This window comes from Leguminivora glycinivorella, chromosome Z (assembly GCF_023078275.1).
Source record: "Leguminivora glycinivorella isolate SPB_JAAS2020 chromosome Z, LegGlyc_1.1, whole genome shotgun sequence".
NCBI lineage: Eukaryota > Metazoa > Arthropoda > Insecta > Lepidoptera > Tortricidae > Leguminivora > Leguminivora glycinivorella.
Window position 1 is genome coordinate 7,610,489 of NC_062998.1, and position 18,463 is coordinate 7,628,951.

Sequence of the window (18,463 nt, forward strand, 5' to 3'; positions counted from 1 at the left end):
GTTGTATTGTACGACGTTTAACAGTACATAAGGCCTTTTGAAGTTTTGACATATGCACACATGTGTAGTCAACCAATTGGAACCCTAGGCCATTCTACAACCATGTCAAAATGACAAGCAGTACCTACGAGATTTCTTACAATCTGATTTATAACGTCACTATGACATACATAGTTCTACAGTGGCCTAGGGTTCCAATAAAATTGGTTGACTGTACTGTACCTATCTAATTCCTCTTATAATTTGTAAAACCCGAATAATTGACGAATCAATTTATTGGTTACATAATTAAACATGCTTATCTTAATCCGAAACAAATCGAAATAAACCGCATATTTTCAACTCACATTAAAAGTAACATACGTCATGAGTTACTCGCCGCAACAACTGGTTACAATTAAAAAAAAAAAAATTCACAGCAACTGTAAAACCTCTCTTGATACTTCAAAAACGAATGATAAAGTTGCATGTTATCCACAAGAGTGTAAAGTAGGTAAGGTACAGCGGGGCAAACCTCGACTGGGGGACAATTGTAACTAATCCATTTTTTTCCATGATTACACTATGATGTTGAGTTCTACGTGTATCCACTGAACATGCCTATAACCGGTGGACACTTTGTTGAATAATACAAACGTTGTAAAACATGGAAAAAATGAACCAGTTACATTTGATCCCCAGTCGAGATTTGCCCCGCTGTACCTTACTTTCATACAAGTTTTAACTTGATGTCCAAATGCTGGTAGAATCGACTTTTAAATTATGAGTTTGAATCATTAATATTTAATAAATTCATGGATAAATTTGATTATTTTTAAACTCTTAAGCGTAGGTAACGCTCACCATACAAAAATTTTACTAGAGAATTTTGATCCTAGTTATACATTTAAATTGAGTTTCATTTGTTCGAAAACTTTTAGAGACAAAATAAATGCTACTTTATTTATTCACGTGAAAGTTAAAATTCAATTGAATCAAAATGTACATTTCATTGCACATTGGGCGGCAAGAATTTAACCTGATTTAACCTAAGTACTGCGCGTTGCGAGGGTTTCAAGGTACCTTTTGCTGTGACGGTCCGGCCATACCCTTTCATTAATACAAACAGATTTATTAATATATCTATGCATACGGAACAAAAACTGATTATTAGAATTCAGCCGCCCGTATCATACGCGGGGACTGGACTCAGAAGTCAAAGATCAAATAAGTTTTTTGCAAAAAAAAAAACATTTTTGGCACAAGCTTTTATCGCCGACTGTACCTTTCTTTCAACAGTCATCTACTGCTCTCCGAGACGTTTCTAAAGTCCCCTTACTCGATGGGGATACGACGTTCCATAACATTCCTATGACCACCTTTCTGTTCCATCATCAGATCAGCTCCATGATACCATAATATTGCATTGTCACGTGGCTTACATATGTATGCAAAATTTCAGCTCAATCGGAAACCGGGAAGTGGGTCAAATTTAGCTTCTACGTTTTGACGCACACTAAGTAACATACTAACAAGGCAAGTTGAATAAAAGCTTGTAAAAAAAGTATCTACGCCTTGAAACTTTCGCAACGCTCAAGTTTCCAGTGTTTCCACATTTTGAACCACTGGTTACGCTCTTCCTCTTGCTCGGGTATCAATATTAGTATGTGCGGTTAAACAACAACTGTGCACCCTCTAATCTTGTTAAACAAATAACTATTAGTGGCTATAATACAGTCACCGCCATAAATAAGTGATGATTTCTGTACCTTGTCGCTTTAAATCGTTTGACAATTTCGTATGACATTTCAAACAATACGTTAATGTGACAAGGTATAGAAATCATCACATATTTATGCCGCTGACTGTACTCGTAGATGGTTCTCTAAATAACGTTATCGAAAAAAGAGGGTAATTACTAATATGTATTACAACGGGCCTAAATGAATTGCATTATTTTCCATCCATGGAAATATATTTATTGAGAATAAGAAGACGTTCCCGTTATGTTTTTGTTTATTCGCTAACAAAGACAAACATTCATACGATTTAATATTGGATTTATTAATCGAATATGGAAATTTTGATGGAATAATATTACAAGGATGCAATTTTCACTTGGGGCAAATCTTGTACAGGTATGTTTTTATTGCATATATAGATTTTTGTTAACAAAAACACATGTGGTAAAAAAAAATCGGTTCTGTTTGTTTGTCACTGTCTACCTAACACGCTCCTCCTCGCTTCGCTCGTCGTCGCACCTAACTGGACTCTGTGAAATAATTGTTATCAAGCAATTTTATTTATTAAATGGGACTGTATCGCGAGCGAAGCAACATAGAAAAACCAGTCAGTTCTGGTTGTTTGTCACTGTCTACCTACTGGTCTCTGTGAAATAATTCTAATCAAAATTATTCTTAGATGTATGACCGATATCCCATATACTAAAGGCGCCATCTTTGACATTTGCCTTTGACATACATCCTATACCCGATATCGAATCGGATAATGTGAAAACGCATTAAAAGGCAAAATATTTTTTTATGGGTGATAAAATGTGAGCATGTATAGTGCGCGTCCCACTTTATCAATTACTAAGAAGACGCTTTGTCAGTTTGTATAGAGATACAAGAAAATTTCGTCTTTATGGTAACCGATAAGAGTGGGATGCCAAATGTTGCCTTCTGTATGGAAAGGTAACTGTTGTTTTGACAAAATGTTATTCGTGTAATCATTTTTTGCCCTAGTTATTTTTTTTATAAGTAATAGTTAAGCCATAGTTTTAATGTCATAATCATAATCGGCCTTAATATAATTCGGCCAAATAAAACGTTGCTACATAAAATTAGCTATAAAAATGGGTTGCCAAATAAATCATCTGCAATAAACTGGTTGGCAAATGAAATTCGGACTAAGTAAGTTCGGAGAAAAGGCAGAACACCCTCGTAGATTCATTTAATTTACCTTTATATTATTTCCGAGATCGCTATTCAGGTTTCCACTAACATGGAGATGTTTGTGATTGCATCTCTACCGCTCCGCTGGTTTACAATTAAGTAATGTTATTTGATTCCGAGAAGACTCTTATTATCTTCACTTTTAAACTTATGCGAGTAAATATAGTATTTTATGCAACTGGCGTTTAAGTGAGGTCAAAAAAGACGAGTGGCGTGAGTAACAATTTGAGGCGTTAATAAAGACGCCACGAGTATTTTTTGAGTCAGTTAAACACCGTTGTCATACAATATTTTTTCTACGACCATGCACTTTCTTTTTAATAGTTTTCTAGAATAACTTTCGTGAAATTCGCACTATTTCCTGTATTTTGACGCGTCGGCCTCCCCTCTGTTTCTGCACTCACCCTGTCGCTCGCACTCCCCCGCGCCGCCGCCGCCGCCAACCCCCGGCGCCCCGCGCACCCACGCTATATCCCTTAAAGGCTTCCTAACAATGCTTTAAGAGCTATATCGTATACGTGGGTGCGCGGGGCGCCGGGCGGGGGCGGGCATCTTTTATGTAGGGTTTTAACGATCTATGCACGACACTGTAAATGACGAATAACAACACGGGAGTGGAAATAAGTTATTTAAGCCAGACCAGACACATTATGAATGAGCATTGTCAAGAGGGCGGTGTTAATCACACAATTCAATATTATTTATACCAAAGAGGATCGAGTATTATAAAGAGTTACTGTCAAAGTAAAATATGCCATGTCTCGACAAAGGCTTTAAATTTTTGAACCTTAGTTTTGACAATTTGGCTCATATTCTTAGCTTGATATGTGTTAAAATGTCAAATATTAATATTAGCGCCATCTTGCTGAGCGTCCTCCAAAGGTGTATCGCCGTCTAGGCCACCGTACCTTTTTCTGTGTGGTACTGAGGTACGTTTTTTCCTTAGACTTTATCTAGATACGGAGTTACGTTACATATGTTTTTAAATATACGTACTGGGAAAAACATTTTCTGTTGGAATTCCGCAGCATGGCGCGTAACCAAACGCCACCGAAACGCCGCAGATAGGTAGTCTGGCTCTGTCGCGCCAATACGCAAGAGCGATAGAGATAGATAGCTACGAAAGAGATATTATCGTGAGCGTTTGTGTATTCGGCTACGCACACTGGCTTTTAATATTGTCCCCAAAATCCAGGACTAATTGCTGTCATACTTTCTAGCGGTGACTTGGTATCATACGGAATCCAAAGTCACATCAAAGAAATGTACGAGAATTGTACTAAATTGTACGTTAATTAAAAAAATGTACTATACGTATTTACAAGAAAACAATGGTCAGTATATCACCGCTAGGAAACATATTTTCTGGCAGGCGCTATCTATTTCACTAAGTAACAGTTCAGTATTTAATTTTCTTGCGAATCAGAAAATATGTACGAGAATTGTAATACATTGTACGCTAATTTAAAAGAAAATGTACTTAACATATTTACAAGAAAACAATGATCAATATGTTTTCGCTAAGAAGCATACTTTCTGGCAGGCGCTATCTATTTCACTATGTAACAGTCCAGTTTTCAACTTTCTTGTGAATCAGAAAATATGTACTACATGAATTGTACTTTGAGATTCTAAAGTAAGCAACCTATAAATGCTTTAGAATCTGAACATAATATTTTTCACCATACTCAACCAGTACCAGTGGTTGATCATTTGTATTCTTGTAAATAATACGTGTAGTACAATTTTATTTAATAAGCGTAAAATTTTGTACAATTGTCGTACATTTTTTGATGCAACTTTGAATTCCGTACGAAACCATGTCACCGCTAGAAAGTATGACACACTAATTGACGGGGGGAATAAAATGACACAATCAATTCCAGTGAAAAGTTTTTATTAGGTGCCTTGATATAAAATAATACTAAGTCTAAATATACATACGTTCTTACAAAATAATTATACATAACTATATTTCTTATAATTTAAATAAACACTGTAGACTTTCTGAAGTAATCTTAGATAGATTGTAAACGAGTTGTAGTAGATAGGTCATATGTCAAATAACCAAAGAAACTTAGAATCAAAATTAAGTCAAAACGTATCGACTTCTGTCTCCCTACCTGAATATAAATTAATAGTTACTACTGGATTTTTTTTTGGTTATGCTTTATCATTACTGTCCTATTTTGAGACCAGTCAGCAATGATCAACCTTCACCCAAAAACTCGGTTGACATAATTCATTTTACTTTACAATGAAGTGAACTTGGAAATCTTGGAATGTGCCTGTGATGGAACTAAGTGTGTAAGGGGTTTTTATATATTTTTTGCAGTGTTTGTAAACAGAATACCTCGAACAATTTTTGATGGGATCAAGAAAGTAGGACTTTTCAAAGATAAGGGCGTCCACAAGCATATGACTTATTCATGGGCGTCATTTGTATGACGTTTGCGGAATAATGAACCTTATGTTAGAATGACGCCCAGTTGTCCGATCTCTGTTCATGATTCAAGAGCATCACTAAGGTAATAGGTTATTTTAGAACCTCTTTCAGAAAACGTGCATATTACATTCATGTCTTCAAAATATTGCCTTTTTAGGCTCATTTCTGTTTATTATTTCAAGATGTTTACAAGAAAAAGTGTTCCAATATTTTCCAAGTGTTTTTTCAGTACAGCACGGGTAGCATGGTCGCGCGATAGACGATAAAATATCAGGCCGTCCCTATCGCACTATTAGTAAGTGCGATAGGGACGGCCAGATGTTTCATCATTTATCGCGCGACCATAATTGCCCTCTTGATGGTGCTTCTTTATATGTCAGGTCGAAACTTCGGATGCACATCTGTACTGAAAAAGTCGTACAATATACGCGCGAAAAGGAAATTCGTAACTCGTGTCGATTTAAAACACTCCCGTCGGTCGTGTTTTAATGTATCGCCACTCGTTTCGAACTTCCTTTTTTACGCACTTGTATCGTAATGTACAGTCACCAGCATAAATAAGTGATCATTTCTGTACCTTGTCACCTTAACGTTGTATTTGAAATGTCATACGAAATTATCAAACAATTAAGAGCGACAAGGTACAAAAATCATCACTTATTTATGCCGGTGACTGTACTATTACTTTCATGAAGAGTTGTTAATATTTTTTTTCATACGACATTTTGTGAATTAAAGGCTAGCGGACGCCCAAAATAATTTTCTATCGACATTGTTCCGGTAACTTTCCTGCTTTCCCCGTCTCTTGCGTGACTATGCTACAAAGCAACGCCTGTTCTATTACAAGCTAAAGTAAACATCGATTTACACAAACAGCAACATCATCTACGAATCTGTTGATTCACGGCTAAATATTTTTTTGTCTATTTATTCTGTTATGCTTATGTAAACAGTAATTTTATTACGTATAAAGTAGATTTAAACATGCAACAATAGGTATTCTTATACAATTTAGTGATCGCTTGCTTTCGAATCAATTTGGGATATTTGTACATAATGGAAAGGGGCATTTTCAAAATTTGGAACCCCCCAATTAGCGTAAGTTGTTAACAAAAATTTACTCACTGTCAGTTTTGTGACGATAGTTAAGCATGAAATTTGAATAAAAATATTGTTTTTGTGTTAACTTTAAGCGATAATCTACATTCAGAATGTGACAGATTTTATGCTTAAATGTCGTCACAAAACTGACAAAGAGTTAATTTTTGTTAACGACTTACGCTAATTGGGGTGTCCCAAATTCTGAAATTGCCCATAAAGTAGATTTAAACATGCAACAATAGGTATTATTATACTATTAAATTTAGTGATCGCTTGCTTTCGACTTTTGGGGTATTTTTACAAAATGGATAGGTACCTACTTTGTAGAAGACAATTTTAAATCTTTTTATTATCTATTTTAGTTCCATTTTTTTATGCAGTGACCAAAATTATTTCCTGTGTCAAAATAGGCAAGATATTAAGGAAATGTAAAACATTTTCCCTGTAAAAGTATATATCGGGTGGGGACTGTAACACGAGCAAAAAAGAATCTGTAGCTCGTAGTATTTAAACTGTTAATTATTTCGACCGATTAACTAAGCCTGACTCATTGTATAACTAGCTTACCCCCCTGTTCATAAACGTACTCTAAAGCTACCAAGCCGATAAAGTTCGTTTGTCCTTTTCCGATTGGTGTGATAGAGAGGGACAAACGAAATATATCGGCTTGATAAGTTTAGAGAACGTTTATGAATAAGGGGGTTAGCGTGTAACCAGCCTCAAAAATCTATATTATTCATAGTTTGTAAGTTAATATTTCTAGTAGGTGTAACCGCACTGAGTTTGCCAAAGAATGCGCCTAACAAGTGGTCGGTTAATAAACTGACGACAGCGTATAGGTACCTACATTGATGGTAATGATGTTTATGAAAAAGATGAAAATAAAGACGTAATTTTTTTTATAATCAAATTCGACATCGTTTCAATGTTTAAATTACTTGCTTGTATTATATAGGCCCCACCCGGTATAGCAATAATGGACAAATTCCCTACAAGAGTAGGTAATTGAGGTTTAATTTTGAGTAAAATCATATGTGTGTTATGCATAATAATTGTATCGACAAAATTAGGCCTATTTAATCAATTCATTTTTCATGTAACAAGTAAATCTTATTATCATAATAAAATGCTGCCATCGTCTAAATTTTAGAAACTGGCGAAAGGGCAAGTCTCATAATAATGAGAGATCTTCTTTAATTCGAGAACCAAAGGTGTAGGGTTAGGTGGCGAAGTTTTATTAAACTTTCTTAGGAATATTGTAATATGTATGTATATCTTTAAAATTGAATTGCAGTCCTACTCAAGTACAGAAAATGGTTTATTTTAGTACAGCTATTTTAGTGCTATTTCTGAATACATCAATGTCCTACTACTTATAATATTAAACGGTATTTGATATTGATATAGAAATAATTTTCCACTTTACCTGATATAGTTACTTGAGATTTCTTTCTTGCACAGATATTTGGGCTCTTAAAACATTGAGCTTATAAGAAGACTAGTCATTTACAAAGGCAATTATTGTTCTTGAAAAAATCTATTTTAAACTGAGTATCATCCTGAGACTAGAGCTAATTAGCAACAAGCCACACACAGGCGACGCACGTCGTAAGACGCGGAATAGTAATAATTTAAAAATCATCTCCTCTGTACATTTTGTATAGGAAAGACGTAAGACGCGGGCGTGGCGGCCGCGTCCCTTGTTTTTGCCGCTTAATTTTACAGGAGACTGTGCGAAAAGAAAAGCGTCCTGAAAGTCAATAGAAAAGGCTCTTTCCGCAAAGAATCTAACTGACTGGCAACGACATAATACTTCGTTACATAAATTAACTACATGGTCGCAATATCGCTCAAAATGTTACTTTCAGTACAATATCTTAATCCAAAAATATGTAACATTAGTTCTGCTTTCAAACAACATTCGAGTCTAGTTGTAACTTTAGCCTCGAAGGCATCCAAGAATATTGATTTCATCGTTTCTTTTTAACAATTTTAAAAACATCAAGAATTAACCACTAAATATTTGGTTCTACTTCAGAATGCTTAATGGTTTACTTATTCTAGGTTGAGATCATCCATGGTTAGTGAAATGACTAGTGTGCATTTCTATTGGATATTGTACAGATTGTATGATAGGTTTGTAAACTAGACATACTTATTGAAATTGACATCATCCTTTTACTATTTTATGGAGTTTACAGATAAATCTATATAAGCTAATCAAAGAATTCATCTGTATTAGGGCCACTTGCATCAACCAAATTTGACAGACACATCATCGTGACGCAGCAGACGTCTATGGAACTTCCCATATAATAAAATTTAACGAACGCTTTAACGGTGACAGACGGTTTGGTGCAACCGACCCTTAGTATCCTATTTTAAAATAACCGTGATACACTGAATCGAATGCATTGTGTATGAATACATCGAATTGTTACGGGTTCATGTCCTATTTTGATATTTTATGTTTTCATTTAAGACATGTGGCAATAACTTCATCTGCTATAAACATGTCATTATTCAAGTTTATGTCAAATAAAGAGTATTTAACCACTATTTATATTAGCGACATTTTTTATTATCAAAGACAACCAAAAATATAGGTAGGTATTACTTACAAACAAGTCTTAATGTTAGAAGACTTCTTAGGAATACAGTTACTGGCAACAGAGACATATATTATATAGTTCCCAAACATGACCTTGGTCCAAAACGCTTCGAAAAATGTATATCATTCATAACTAACAATCCCAGAAGTGTAAAGATTTAAAATAGGGTACAAAAAGTTCCTAAGGATCGAACTACCAAATTCGTTAAGATTGTATTAAGTTGGTATATTGTACTATTAGTAAAGTTAAATCGTGGGTTTTTTATGAAAGTATTTTGCTTCTTTATTAGGTACAAAGATATCCGTGAAAACAACGCGCAATGCACTGAGATTAGAAGTAGGTATAGGGAGTAGCTCTGTTATTTAACATTAATATAACATTTACTTTGGCTGTTCATGAATAACCTAAATCTTCAAAGATTTACCTAAGTCCAGATGTTATTCAATTACTGTTGATATCTGTCCTTATTAAACTTGACATTCGGCCTGATAGAAAAACACAATAAGATTGATTGGTGAAGTATAAGATTAGTGAACTGAAAAACATTTTCAACATGTTCATAATAATTTGGATCCCCTTACCGCATGAATTAAAAAATATTAGTTGAAAAACTTTAATAGTTCTCAATAGAGTTCAACATCATATCGGCCATAAATGGCTCCGTATGCAGTAAAGGGTTAATGACGCTAAAAGTCTAATCTACTATAATTTAGTAAGCGTACTCCATTCAGGCTTAATTCGGCACCACCAAGTCTTCTGACTTCAATCCTTAATCTACCTACAGTTAAACAATTTATATTACTTATACGGTGATAACTTTTAGAATTTCCGACTACATAAACATGAAAACGATTGACATTTCAAAGTCATTGGACTGCGGGTAATTTGAAGCTTGGGTTTCTTCTAATAATACCAATGTTCATTAACAGCTAGTTCAACATCACTTTATTAATTGTCGAAGGCAAAAACTTTTAGAGTCCAGTTTATGAGTGACGACGGTTCAAGCAGCAAACCGACTGCCTCAGCTTCCCGAAGAAGCCGGTCTCCTCTGCGACGGTCGCGTGGACGTCGATCATGCGCGGATTAGCTTTCGTTGCTTCCTCAGTCTTGCTTGCCCCGTTGGTAGCGTCCTGCTCCTCGTCGGATCACGTATCCGGGCCGGGGTAGCGGACGATGAGGTTCATGTCGTCATCGTCGTGCTTGCATTTGCGGACCTGAGTCGGCCCTTCGAAGCGTGGCCTCTCGCATAATTTATTCTCGATGATGTTCACGCAAACGTCGGCGGAGACGCAACAGCGCCCTTCTAAAGCTTTAGGGTCTTCTTCTAAATCAGATTGTTGGTTCTCGTCGGCGGTGGCTTCTTCGTCTTCTTTATCTTCTTCGTCTTCATCATCTTCCTCGTCACTGTTCTCTCTGCCTTCGAGGATCATGCGGTGTGTAGCTTCTTCCATCACGCTGTCAGTGGGCGCTTCATTGATGGTAGCATGTGACAGGGAGAAGGGCAGCTTAACTGACAGTTCTCCGCCTATGCCGCTGACGTTTAGTTTTATCTTCACGTAGTAGGACACGTAAATGGCAAACACATTGCGGTCTTCAGGTGAGTTTGAGCTGCAGAGGACCGTGGATGCCAGACAGGCCCCGGTTTTGGAATACGAATCCTCGAGGGCTATCCAGTTCTTTGTAACGCCTGTGAACAATGACTGGAGTTATACTAACTAACTTAAACTAACTAAAAATACTCGTTATCAACATTAATAGTCATGGAGATTTACAAAAATGAGAAAGGATAATATGTAGAAGTATATCTTACTCTAGAACTATAGGTATAGGTACGGCCCGACCTAATTGAGATTCTTAGTGATGATGATTTTTATGATTGGTAATTGTCTACGTGATACTTAAATATACTTTCTGTGTAAAGTGACCGGACCCTTGACCCAAATCCGACAGTTCTAGCGTTAGACATAATTTCTCAATCATCAATCAGATTTATTTAAAAGCAAAACGAAAACAGTATTTTTTATTCTTTTTGAAAAAAGTAGTATCTGTTTCAAGTTGAATTAATCAAAGATTTTTAGTACTGTCTACTTTGCATTGAACGGGTTTTCAAATAGTTTTCTTATTTCTAGTCTTACCCCTGTTGGGTATCATGGTATAGGTTTGGTCCAGCCGCTGGCCCGGCGGCACGAGGGTGGTGTCATCCTCGACCATCGCCACGTCGTTCTTAAACTTGCTGTCGGAGAACATGCAGACCTCTACGTGTTGAACGATCACCGCCTACACAGAGAACACTGTCTTACCCCGACTGGTCTTACCCCGGCTAGGTATCATAGTGTAGGAGCCGTCGAGACTCTGCCCGGGCAGCACTTGGGAGTTGTCCTTCTCGAAGGCCACCACGTTCTTGAACTTGCCGTTAGAGAACATGCAAACGTCCACATGTTGGACGACCATCGCCTGAGGGAAGGACGTTACAATTTTGAGACGCGTTGTTTAATGCCAATTGGTCTTGGATTGTCAAATCTCAGTCCTCGTTGAGGGATTTAAGCGAATGTATTTTATTTTTCTTGAAAGTTCTTTAATTGTGGAATTTAGAAAAATCGCGCTCTTGCCAATACAGTGCAGCCTGGGTGGTTAGAATGGATTCCAATATGCTCTTAATTTTGTGGAATAAATGTGTAGTTATCTACATAATGATTAAAACATAATCTAAATCTGAGAATGAAAATACGGAATACACGACTATTTATAACTACAAAATTCGGAATAACCGGTAGGAACGAATGAAAACATAAAACTTTCAAGTTCGAAAAAAGACTGGCGCTTTATTTCTTTTCACGACTGTTACTGATCATGTGTGTGATTTCTTCGTGAACTTGCTTAAAAGTAATCAAATATTATTGAATAATTCTTTTAGGGCGTTTCGTGAAGTCTTTTTGTCTTTGGCTTTTCAATCTTCTGTGTTAATTCTCCTTGCAATAAAATTATTAAGACCACACATGACCAGTTTACCATACGCCATCAGTGTTTCAATTATTAATAATCAGTGTAAGTGCGTTTTCACATTATCCGGTCCGATATCGGATGTCGGAAGGATTTAAATGGAAAAATCCAGCGGGTTATGTGAAAACGCACTGTTTAGGCCTAAGGGAGCATTCTGCGGGGCGGGCGAGCGTGCGTTCATCATATCGTCACTACTTTTAAAAAATCTCGTATCTCACGCTGCTCCTCAAAGTTAAAACGCAGTAAGTCTATATGCATTCCATACATACTTACTACAATTTTATTTTCATTGACAGACGAAGATACAAGTTTTTTTTTAAAGTAGTGACGATATGCAGCGTGGAGTTAGTACACTTGTATGAGCTTCCATTGTTTGACATACACGCCACACCTCCCACCCCGCTGCACTCCCAATATGACCGTGCACCAGAGATGTTAAAAAATAGGTAGTGCAATGTATTTAAATACAAAATGCAAATACTTTGATTGTTTACCTATTTCAAATAAAAATACAAAATAGTTTTACAAAAAGGTATTTGAAATACAAAATGCAAAATAGGTATTTTCAAAATACTTTTATCAAATAAAATACTTTTTTGACATTAAGATTAAACTTTTAATTTAAAGATGTTTAAAACACAGAATAGAATTACCAGAAAGCCCCGAAACCTGGTTCTATAAAAGTATAAAACTAACACGTTAAAAAATTAATCCAAAAATGGACTGTCTCCGTCTCTTTTAATATTATAAAAATCGAATGTAATGAAAAATAACAAAATAAATAAAATAATAGTAATATTAATATCTCTTTGCAGCCCTAACCACCGGCAGCTTGGGCCCTGCCCCGCTGCTGGCGGCACCCTAGGTTAGGTTTTTTATAATATGTTTATATTTTTTTATTGTTTTGTAAGTGGTTTTGTATTTTACTTTTATATTCGTATTATAAATAACCTAGCCTAAGATTTGAAAGAAATAAAGAGGAATATTAATTACTTAAATTACTGACGAATACATAGACATGCGTAGGCATTTCTATGTATTCGTCAGTAATTTAGGTAATTAATATTACTATCGATATCGATTCGTATAATGATGACTGCAGAGTCATCATTATACGAATCGATATCGACTTTCCCCGATTTTTTGAAGTAGGTACGCGGTCAGGTTGGTATGGATCTTGCAAGAAATCGCATTCTATTGGTCGAACCTCTATTATTATAGGAAGTACCACTATGTTGGCAGCATTAAAAATAAGTGTGCGTTTGTAAAACATTAAATTAAACGCTTCTGAACGTGCATACGAAGAATACGTGCTAGGTGTACTATCTATCTTACGTCAAAAAAAGTGACAAAAAGCATTTTGTATTTTGAAGTGGTAGAAAATGCAAAATACGTGTACTAAAAAGTATTACAAATAAAATACAAAATGGTTTTTGATAAAAGTATTTAAAATACCAAATACAAAATAGGTATTTTGTATTTTGTACCAAATAGAAAATAGGTATTTTGTATTTTGTATTTCGATTTGAAATGCTTTTATTTCAAATAGTTAACATCTCTGCCGTGCACTCAGGCCTTACACTCAACTAATAAAACGGACGTTGTCGTCCGGCAAACGGGTCTGCAGGCCCCTTTACCTTGATGCGCCGAACAGTCTTGTTGGATTGGTTGACGATGGAGAAACTGACGATGATTGGCTCGCCGTGGTAGTAGGCGGACTTGTCCAGCCAGGCTTCCAACCTCAGTCTGTGTACAAACAAAACCGTAAACATCTAAGTAATCTAGCACTGCAACTACCTCCCGACAAAATCTACGCACAAAAAGAAGGCCGTAATAATATCTGACAACTTTGGAATTAATTATCGCCTGCGGCATTTCCGGACCGATACGACCTTCAAATCTTCAAAAAAAGAGCGTGCACCTATCTTAAATACTTCCGGTGTCTCAGGTGTCTATGGGCAGCGTCGATCGCTTACCATCAGGTGATCTGTCTGCTCGTTTGCCCCCTATCTCATAAAAAAGCGTGTCAGGCATTTGTGTTGACACAACACACTTTACAAGATGTTAACTTAGAAATTTCTGAACTAGCCTAGTTATGGGCTGGCTAAGATCGAAAATTACAATTTCCATAATCCGTGCTACAAGCATGTGTATCCGGGGTACGCGCCACAAATTTAACACGTTCAAAAACTTCTTTGGCCTAAATGATGGCGCGGCCCCACCCAATCCTTCCTCCACTTCATAAATTTCCCTGTTTTGTTGATGCTTGATACGTATTTGTAATATTTGTAACTATCATTTTGTAAATAAATATTTTATATGTTAATGTATTGCTGGAACTCCCCTTGGGATTGTTCCTTGACAACTCCATTTTGGTGCTGCCTCAGCATATAGCGTAAATAAATGTCATTTTCGCTATAAACAACGTATTGTAAAATGTCAAAAACTCATGGACGAGGTTACGCTTTGGTTGATTCTTTATACTACTAGGTTATAAATCGTCACTACTTTTAAAAAAACTTGTATCTTCGTCTGTCAATGAAAAGAAAATTGTAGTAAGTATGTACGGAATGCATGTAGACTTACTGCGTTTTAACTTTGAGGAACAGCGTGAGATACGAGATTTTTTTAAAGTAATGACGAAATACTACTTAATCCTAGTCGTATCCGACAAAGGCGATAAGGTAATGGAATGTTCTGATGTGGTTCGCAAACACAAAATTTGGTCTTGAAGATGCAGTCACACGTCGCGTTCACTAAACTTGCATGCCAGCAATTTCGTTCGTGGCTGTCATGCTAGGCCCAGTAGCCGAATTGCATTTCTCCGACGCGAAACGAAAACGAAACGCCGCGAAATGGTACACTGAGAGAAATTTGCATTGTGAATTTAACAAGTTCGACTTGTTGCGGTTTATCCGTTTGAATCAGCCAAACGTATGTTTAAAACAATATGGGTCAGGTTGTTTTTATAAAATCGACTTGTTGATTCAAATATATTGCCGATTCAAATGACAAGTAGCTTGTTGTTTGAACCAAAGAGCACGTAGGCGCTATTTTAACCAAAAAACTTGTTGAACGAACATGAAAACTGGTTGTATTTTCTCTCAGTGTAGTCTGGCTCTGTCGCGCCAATACGCAAGAACGATAGAAATAGATATCTACGAGCGTTTCGTTTCGTGAGCGTTTGTGCCATTCAGCTACGTACCCTGTAATGCAAGCTATAGTCAATAAATATCATGCATGTGTAGGCACGTGTATTGCTGACTTAACACTCTGCTTTAAAGCCTGATTTAGACGGCGTGCGAACTCGCATGCGATTTTAGTTACATTGCGGGCTGTTGAGGTTACATACAATTTTGCACAGCGATCAAATACCGCAATGTAATAAAACTCGTATGCGAGTTCTCGTACCATCTAAATGGGCCTTAAGTCTAAAAAGCCTTGTAATCTATCCCCACGGCCCCTATAAAAGTTTATAAAGCTCGGAAGCACGCACAAAGCCAGTTATTCGCCTTTAAAATTATGTCTTAAAGTTAAGATTATGAATTCTCTGATAAGCCTTTTAAATGTTCTTAGGTGTTTTCGAAGTTTTTAAGACGATTATGAACAAGAAAGTTGTGGTTCTATTTGAACTTTTTGAAATCAGAATTAATACAATTATGAATGCTGTGTGGGTCTAGTGAAAAAGGGTATAACTCAAATTGACTCTGTGAAACAAGTCCCACCGCGGACCCTTTTTCACTAGACCCACAATTGTATGATTTACGTAATGCGTGAATTTTAAACACGATTTCTTTTTAAAAGCTTTTTACAAGCTTTTATTTAACTTGTCTTGTTAGTATGTTAGTTTGGGTCAAAACGTAGAAGCTAAATTTGACCCACTTCCCGGTTTCCGATTGAGCTGAAATTTTACACACATTGTATTATTTATAAGTCACGTGACAATGCAATATTATGGTATCACTAGCTTTTACCCGCGGCTTCGCCCGCGTAATAAAAGTATTCTTATTGAAACGTTTACAAAAAATAAGATTTTCATTTGGATCCGTAGGTTTCTTTGTAGGTACATCTGTCCGCGATTATTTCGATTAAGGTAAAGCGGGGCAATTCTCGACTGGAGGGCCATTGTAACTGATCTATTTGCTGTACGGTCCGGTTTTGGCTGACTGTACCTTACACCTATTGTTTTTAAAGAAATTCTTGCAATGATTGTAGAATTGTTACACAGCGACCACAGCGTAGGTAGTAGGTACGAATATGTATGTATTTTACCTTTATAAATATTTATACTGGGGAAACTTCATACAACCCACATAGCCAGTATCTCGACGCTATGGTCGGTAGGGTAAAAAGTACATTTTGCTTATACAAACATAACGTAAACATATAAAAGGCAAGCAAACAACGATCTTCTTACAGCACATTGAATGTAATAGTTATTACGGATGCAGGATACTCGCCGATGCCTACTTACTAATACCTTCCCACTGAGCCACCTGCATTTTACACTGCCTAGATATCGATTGCCGACCGATTATTCCGACCCCAATCCCTATTCTCATCCCCGTCCCTATCTCTATCTTTGTCCTCGTCCCTATCTCTATCTTTGTCCCCGTCCCCGTTCCCGTCCCGTCTCTGTCCCCGTCCCTCCCCTATCCCTATCCCCGTCCCCGTCCCCTATTTTTATCCATATTTCTATCCCTATCCCTATCCCTATTTCTATCCCTATCCCTATCCCTATCCCGATCCCGATCCCGATCCCGATCCCGATCCCGATCCCGATCCCGATCCAGATCCAGATCCCTATCCCTATCCCCAGCCCTACCCCCACCCCCACCCCCACCCCCACCCCCACCCCTACCCCTACCCCTACCCCTACCCCTATCCCTATCCCTATCCCTATCCCTATCCCTATCCCTATCCCTATCCCTATCCCTATCCCTATCCATATCCCTATCCCTATCCCTATCCCTATCCCGATCTCGATCCCGATCCCGATCCAGATCCCTATCCCTATCTCCACCCTTACCCCCACCCCCACCCCTACCCCTACCACTACCACTACCCCTACCCCTACCCCTACCCCTACCCCTATCCCTATCCCTATCCCTATCCCTATCCCTATCCCTATCCCTATCCCTAAGACGTCACCTGCCATATTTCAAAGAGTCCTTAGTAGCATTATAAGAAAACATGGTTTATCAGAATTCACAGTGAATTACATTGACGATATTTTGATATTTTCGGAAACATTTGCAGATCAAATCAACACTTGTCTTTACTTTTAGAGGCAATATCAAAGGAAGGGTTTAGACTGAAGTTTTCAAAATGTAACTTTGCTCAAGATTCCGTCAAGTATTTAGGGCACGTGATACAAAACAATACGATTTCTCCACTTAAGGATAATTTAATTGCAATTAGAGATTTCCCGACACCAAAAACACAAAAAAATGTTCGTCAATTTTTGGGTAAAATTAACTTTTACGGAAAATATATTCCAAACATATCTATTATATTAGACCCTTTACATAATCTGTTAAGAAAAGGACAGGCATTTATTTGGTCCGAAAGTTGCCAAAAATCCTTCGAGACCATTAAGCAACTATTATGTTCAAAACCTATTTTAGCAATATTTGACCCAGATCTACCAATACATATTTACACGGATGCATCAATCCAAGGCATAGGAGCGATATTAAAACAACCACAAAATAATACAGAAGAAAAACCTTGCGCATATTTTTCAAGAAAATTAAATGACACACAGAAAAAGAAGAAAGCGATATACCTTGAATGTTTGGCGATAAAGGAAGCAGTTGGCAATATTGGCTCATAGGGAAGAAATTTACTGTTTTCTCAGATCACAAACCACTGGAAAAGATGAATATTAAGGCTAGGACAGATGAAGAATTAGGAGACCTAACATATTATCTGTCACAATTTAATTTTGAAGTCGTTTATTCTCCAGGGAAATACAACGTAGAAGCAGATTGTTTGAGTAGGAATCCGGTGTTAGAACCAAGTGAAAATCAAGATGAAATACTAAAAATTGTAAATTTCATTCAATTAAAAGACATTATAGACGATCAAGGTAAAAATGAAGAAATAAAAAGAAATAGAGACAAATTGAAGTTAAAAGATAACGTATACTATAAAAATATTAGAAAAAAAGATAAAATTATATTAACAGAAGATTTTTGTAAAATAGTGATTGAAAATACACATAATTATTACTGTCACTTAGGCATAAAGCAAATGGAAACAAAGATTAAACCATTTTATGTGGCAAAAAATTTATCTAAACATATCAGAGAGTTTTGTGACAACTGCGAAATATGTATAAAAAATAAGTCAAGAGGAAAATATAA

The 18,463-nt window shown here is 36.7% G+C and overlaps 1 protein-coding gene across 1 annotated transcript in view; it reads right to left on the reverse strand.

Annotated features, from left to right (window-relative positions):
- Window positions 1–9,158: 9,158 nt before the first annotated feature.
- The window catches only part of LOC125240578 (beta-arrestin-1-like), a 201,472-nt gene continuing 192,167 nt past the window's right edge, over window positions 9,159–18,463 (reverse strand). The window contains exons 8-10 of the mRNA XM_048148531.1: window positions 13,733–13,841; window positions 11,411–11,549; window positions 9,159–10,782 (exon numbers count right to left, since the gene is read on the reverse strand). Coding sequence (XP_048004488.1) covers window positions 10,241–10,782; window positions 11,411–11,549; window positions 13,733–13,841 — 790 coding nt within the window. The 3' untranslated portion in view covers window positions 9,159–10,240. The remainder of the gene's footprint in view (window positions 10,783–11,410; window positions 11,550–13,732; window positions 13,842–18,463) is intronic.